Source organism: Arachis ipaensis, chromosome B03 (genome assembly GCF_000816755.2).
Source record: "Arachis ipaensis cultivar K30076 chromosome B03, Araip1.1, whole genome shotgun sequence".
Classification (NCBI taxonomy): domain Eukaryota; kingdom Viridiplantae; phylum Streptophyta; class Magnoliopsida; order Fabales; family Fabaceae; genus Arachis; species Arachis ipaensis.
The window spans coordinates 3,362,066-3,368,922 of NC_029787.2; the positions used below are offsets into that span (position 1 = coordinate 3,362,066).

The 6,857-nt window shown below is 37.5% G+C and overlaps 1 protein-coding gene across 1 annotated transcript; it reads right to left on the reverse strand.

Annotated features, from left to right (window-relative positions):
* Window positions 60–5,934, reverse strand: LOC107629223 (homeobox-leucine zipper protein REVOLUTA). Its single transcript, XM_016331944.2, has 18 exons — window positions 5,435–5,934; window positions 5,093–5,252; window positions 4,763–4,848; window positions 4,574–4,664; window positions 4,291–4,386; window positions 4,054–4,167; window positions 3,894–3,977; window positions 3,622–3,777; window positions 3,466–3,540; window positions 3,021–3,127; window positions 2,705–2,888; window positions 2,265–2,453; window positions 2,070–2,150; window positions 1,709–1,843; window positions 1,283–1,614; window positions 1,066–1,171; window positions 792–941; window positions 60–410 (listed from the first exon to the last, which is right to left on the reverse strand). Exons 1-18 carry the CDS (start codon window positions 5,665–5,667, stop codon window positions 261–263), a joined length of 2,529 nt encoding a protein of 842 aa, XP_016187430.1. The 5' UTR covers window positions 5,668–5,934; the 3' UTR covers window positions 60–260.

Consider the following 6,857-nt stretch of genomic DNA (forward strand, 5'->3'; position numbering starts at 1 on the left):
ACATTAGTAGTCATCAGCATGAATTATAATACTAAGTTGTCAGAAAAACATGAAACTCCTTAAACTATCAGAAAAGCACTAAAGAAAATTTACAACATAATTTGGTCTCTGCACTACAATAAGAAATAAATGAAATCGAATTAAATGCAAACTTGATCCTGTGAGTTACAGTATATGAACAAAAATTTGGAACTTCCATATTTGCCCCTTTCAATTCTTTTTTAATGTTCAAAGTGGGAAACACCAAATTGGATCCATTATCATACAAATGACCAATTTATAAAAGAGAAAGCTAAGCAATGAACAGTGTTGTCTTCTGCAGCAAGCACTTTCCATGCTATGGCTTGTTCATATGAAACATGCCTCCCCATTGTTGACATGCATATTCCAGCTGGTAGATAAGCATAACCCTGATACAAGAACACACAAATTCACCATTTTTTGAATAGGGAAGTGTAGTTTGCAACAAGAAAATGCAATAACAATGTGAAACAACATAGTTTCCATCTTTTGTTTTCTATTTTCCAAATATTATATTCTCAAGATTTGCGAAGAAAAAACTAAACGACAAAAATAAAATCTTAGGGTGCATTTAGTTTGCTTTTCATTTCAAGTGTTTTCTGTTTTCAAAATTTCGGAAATTAAAAGAGAAAACAGGCTGTGAAAACAAAAATCGGTTTTTTATTATTTTCACTGTTTTCTCTATTTTCTTAAAACCCTACAAAACATATGGAAAATGAAAACGCAAACCAAATGCATTCATTCTAGACTTGGTTCAATTTGGAAATTACCTGCTGCATTAACTTGGCAAAGTCTGCACACAATGCCTTGCGACCGGATTCGTCAAAAATTTTATCCAATGTGATGTCTTGTAAAGCCACTAGGGTTGTTTCCAACATGTCAAGGCCAGCTTGATTCGCAAAGATGAACACTGGCAGCGACTGCAATGCACAAAAGAATATCACATAATTGTCGCACAAAAGAATATCACATAATTGTCGCATGGTATGCATTTTAAGGGCCATCAGAAAAACTTACAAAAACCGAAACCAAAACCATACATACCTTCAGTGAGCAGCACAAAATGGCATCCTGATGATGCCACAAACTCTTCAACATCGAGTCGCCAACAAGAGAATCTGATCTCAGCAAGTCAGACCCTAAATAGTAACTGTTATTGGGAAGAGACATTACTATTAGGCCTTTTTCCCAAAAAGAAATACCAACTATAATGCTTCAATGGGTCTAATCCTATAATCATTTAACAAAAATATGAACTTACCTATAACTCTGGCAGATCCAGTGAGCTAGTGTAAGGGCTTCTGGAGAACCAGGAGATAGTTTGGACCCAACGTTAGGGTTCATTCCAGGAGATATAGCCATAGCAACCCTTTGGACAGAAGAAATCACACTACGGACATATTGTCGTGCCATGACAGCAACATTATCTTGCAAATTGCTGTCAAAAGGAAACTGGAACGCGATGGTCAACACTGATCGGGTGTTTTGACTTGATGATGCATCTCCTGCACCCTGAGTAGTCGGCGGGCCAACTTCAAGACCAGATGTCAAGTCAAGGGTCCTGTTAGAAGTCGTTGCATCCTTTTTATCGCCCTGAAACATGGTAACATACAGGGTTCATAGACCGATATCAGCAACAGTGAAAAAAAAAAATAGAAGGGATGATGCAAAAGAATCAATACTCAACTGGTTTTGAATCCAATGGGATGATGCGGAAGCCAGATGGTACCAATGGAGCATCATCAGGGAACATTTCATCGATTGGAGCAAATATAAGCTCAGAACAAGCCCCCACAGCATTCTCATCAATTCCACTGCATATCTGAAAAAATAAGGCCAAAAGAAACATCAGCATGAAGTATATCTTCGTAAGAATAAATTGAAAATCTTAACACTTCAGAGACATTTGATCAGACAATCACATCATTGAAAAAAATAATAGCAATGCCGTACTGAAAAAATTATACTTGCATTTAACCTGACATTGCATAGCTAAAAAGAATTGCATTAGAATAACTTCCAACTTCAACAAGAGTCGAACGCATTACCTGTAAGAGATGAATGTCCCTAGAAGCAAAAGCATCTTCTTGGGCAAGAGAGTGGCCTTCAAGCCGAATAACTTCCAGCATCTGGAATAAAAATGAAACCTTGTTGGCGATTTTGCTTGAAAGTACAAATCATTATCGGCCCGAAAAGGAAAGACATTGTGTGGCAAGTAGCCGGGAATGAAAAAAGCAAATTACCTCTTCATGTTCAATTGTATGGCCAAGTGGCATGATTATTTGACTGCCAGTGAATCTTGTAGGCCTCATTCCTGGATAAGCATAGGAGCCAGCTTTCAGTGATGCAGCAGCATAAGCATCAACATTGAAATCAGCCCACTCTGAGCGGTGCTCCCTGAGAAAGCGAACCAAAACAGCAGGAGGAACGTTCTGAAAACAAAGTAATATAAAAGACTTGTCAGAAAACAATTCAATGTATATTAAGGAACTCTTCATCCATTTCAAATCACCATGTTCACATTTTATCAAAGAATGTCTTTCCCCTCGATGATCATATTCGATATCAAACTTTTCAAAAGCCAGTTTCACTTTTCCATGTCATGCACAAAAGACTAATAGTAATATCCCGGCAAGGAGAAGCTTTTGCAGAGAATTTCAGGCAATTGGATTTTCAGACTCACTTGGAGCAACATAGAAGCTTTTGCACAGAGAATTCCTCCAAGAAATGTAAGGGAACTAGCAGGATTAGAAGTGCCGCTCAAATTCTTGGTTGAATTAACTGCAATAATTACATCCTCAGCACCATCACAGTTTAGTACAGTCCATCCGTCATCATTGAATCCATTCACAGCATCATTGAAGCCTCTGTAGGTGTGAGATTTCAATTTCAGCCAAGGATGAGTACATCGTATAGGAGAGAATGATGCAAAATAAACACAATGGAATTGGAGATTGAAATAAGTTTCAAAGAAACAGTGATTCATGCTATTTGCCTACCTGCTCAATCTTTGGCTGAATGTTCGAAGAACAGCAGGCTGCCGACCCAATCCATATACCACTTCACCACTTGTTTCCTGGGCTATTTGCCTTATATATCTAAGTGCCTATCACAAGAACCATCAATTAATAACTATCTTCTAAAATACGGAATGACATGAAAGTATGTTCCCTAACAACAGCTTAAAGACATGAATAGATGAACAAGAGGAAACGAGGGAAATATACGGAGATATTCAATCTGTATGTCATAAAGACAGAACCTTACAACTTCCAGATTATGTCTTCGCACAGTCTAACATCTATTTTCCCCATATTATTTACTCATACCAGACGAAATCATCAAAAAGATTTGCAGTTCAGATTTGGACATTATTCACAATTATGACACTAGTCAATGATAATTTACACACATTATTTAACAGATTAACTATGATAAACTTACTGCAATTGTCATTTTTTGGGCCACCACTTTTGATGATTCGTAAAGTGGTCGCAACACTTCTGGCACACTCCAGGCCTGGAAGAAAACAACAAACAGGTTAATGTATGAAAGAAGAAATGAAAAACAGATGCCAAATTGTAAAGCAGTCGGTCAAACCTCAAGATTTAGGTGGTCTACAATGTGAATAATTGACCCTCCACCTTCACATGGTCGAATCAAATAGCCGCTAGGAAGCATTTCAGCCCTTACAAACTGAGCAGCAGCAGCTGCATTAGGGCCACTCCCAGAACCAGATAGAGACCTCTCACAAACCTTCAAAAGTGGAATCAGATGGATTAAGTGCAAAATAATGAAAGCATCGTCTCACTTCAAAGCAGAACTTTAAAAGTGAGAGTCACAGTTTTATCGTAAGTCCAACGCAAACTCACCACAAGACTGCCATTTTCCAGGCTTGTAGTGTATCTCAGAGTCCAGAAATCCCGGGCAGGAGCCAGTGTCGTTGGAGCATATGTCTGAAAAAAAAATTTCAAATTTTACTCGAGAGTAATAAACAAAAAGAATTGTCAAATGTTGTATGTGAATTCTCACCTGTGTGTACACAAGTTCAATGGTCCCTCCATTACCCGCAGGGAACATCGTGAAAACCTCTAGGCTCCGACACTCCCGAAACCAAGATGGACGATCTTTCAGGATCTCCGCAATCTATTAAAAATTTAGGGACTTAGAAATTCAAAACTCGAATAGAATGCAGAGTTTAACTTGCATACAAAGAAATGGAAGAATAATCACAAATCATACTCACTTATTTACAAGACGATACACTACCTTTGTAGGTTCTAAACTAACAAGACCGCAGGCTCGAGCTGCCACTCCACTGCAACTTTGTGAAATGGCAAAGATCCCAACCGAATCCGGACCAGGCTGGCAATATTTTTCGACAAAGAAAAAAAAAAGAAGCGAAATCCGTAAGTTTAGCAGATTAAACTTTTAACATGATCGTAAGAAAATCTCAATACTGATCTCCCCAAATACAATAATTATTAACTCATTTATTAATTTCACTTCTAGGATCACCAAAAAAAGTTAACAAAAAATAAAGAACAGCAACCTTCATCCCAGGCATCTGGACCCAATCGACAGCAGTCCCCGTAGCCTTGGATAGGAACTCTGTCAAAGTCTCCTCTGCAATTGATAGGAGTCTGCAAACATCTCAACAATTAAAGAAAGAATCAGATAAAGCTTCATCGTATATGTACATATAAAAAGCAGAAAGTTCAGCGAATAGCTCCAAATTTACCCAGCAGGGTTGTTAGCATCTCTCATGGAATGCTGAGGAGTAGTAACCACCGAATCACAACTAGCATCAGTAGTTGCAGCTGATGTCTGCAGTGTTTAAGGACAAAAATTACTTAAATAACCCTTCAAAAGACCAAAACATAAAATTACTCTATATATATTGATTATATTCTCATCACATGTTGATATAAAAAACAAAACTTAATTCAATCTAAACCATGGCACATATATAGTAGTGCATTAAAAAATACATTTTGAGTGTTATAATTTCTTTTGAAAATTAGGTGACAAATTGCTAATCACACAGGCACGTGTGTTCATATATACTTACAGTTTGCAATTGCTGCCTCATGTAACCATTCTCACACACAAGCTGTGACACTTGTTTCTGCAACCGATCATTTTCTTCCATTAACAACTTGTTCATTGCTGTAAGCTTCCGGTTCACAGTTTGAAGCCGTGAAGCTTCTTTTCTCTGCTTCTCCCTACACCTGCACCATTATGATTCCATTTCAATAACACCCCACAATTCACATAACCAAAAAGTTGCAATCTTTGAAGCCAAAAATACAACAAAATTAAGATTGTTAGATGACAACACCCCGATCAACCCAAAAAAAAAAAATAATAATAATAATAATTGAGATGTTTAAACTAAAAGTTTGAGGCAAACCTTCTATTCTGGAACCAAACCTTGATTTGCTTTGGTTCAATGTTAGAAAGAATGGGGCACTCTCGGATCAGTTGTTGCCTCCTGAGGGAACTTGGTTTTGGACACTCAGCATAGACCCTTTCAAGAGCTTCAACCTGTTCAGCAGTGTACCTCACATATTTCCCAGAATCAAGGTGCTTATCAATGCTACCACTGCTGCTACTCTCTCTGTGATGAGCCACAGCCATAGCCATGATTCCTCCTTACTATTATCCCAAAGGACACAAGTCCAAATCACAATCAAAGAAGTTGAAAAGGAAAACCCAAAGTTCTAGCCAAAACAAGAACAGGACCCTTGGTGACAGTGAAGTATGGGCTCTGGCATAGAAAAACTTGTTTGGTTAAGCACAAAGAAGAAGAAAAAGAAACTTCAGAAAAGAAAACAAAAACAAAAAAAGGAAAAAAAATTAGTTTATTTCTTCAGGGAATGGTTCCAAATTTCCTAAGAGGTAAATCAGACTATGTATACCAGCTGAAAGAGGAAACAAAACCTTGTTCCCTTTTGGTTTTCACACTACTAACTACCAAAAACCATACATAAAGAAAAAAAAAATGATTTTTAGTGAGGTGTGAGAGGCAAGACACCGGTCCTGATAAGCTCTAAGGATTTTTATTGTTTTGTTCAAAGGTGAGTGTGAATGAGGAATCCATAGAAGGAACAAAATGGGAACTTTAGGAAAATTTCAAGATTGAGTTTGAACGTTGAACACACTTTAGAAGAGGATGAAGTGTGAAAGAATAAAAAAGGGGGAAAAGGAAGGAAGAAGAGAGAAAGTGAGTGAGTGAGAGAGTGAGAGAATAAGAAATGGAGCTTGATGGAGAAGGAAGGAATAGAGAGGTGTGAGTTCGGGGAAACCAATGTTGTCGTTTGTGTGTGTCTGTGTATTCTTGTTCTTGTCCCTGTTTGTTTCTCGTCTCAGAGAGAGAGGGAGAGAGAGAAAGCGAGTTTTTTGTTTGTTTGTTTGTTACAGTTAAGAAGGAGGAGGAGGGAGTGGAGAAACCCTAGTCATGGTGGGAGGATTTTCCGGGAAAATTGAGATGGAAGGAAAATGGAAGAAGAAGAAGAAGAAAATAGAGAGAGAGAAAGACACGAAAATCGAGTGTGTTGTGTTTTTTTTTATTATAAATATTTTCGGCGCATTTACGTCCTTGTCCCTGTCCATCCTTTGAAATGACGTTTATGGGTCCCACTGTTTTCACGCCCCACTCTCTTGTCCCCTCTCTACACTCTACACTCTTTTTAGTCTTTACAATCCACCAAACTCTCTACACAAATTTTTTCCTTTTTTTTTTTACTTATTGTGAAATAATAAGTAATTTTAAAATAAACTGAGAATAAAAAGTAATTTTACAATTTATGTTTAATCAATTATATTTTATATAT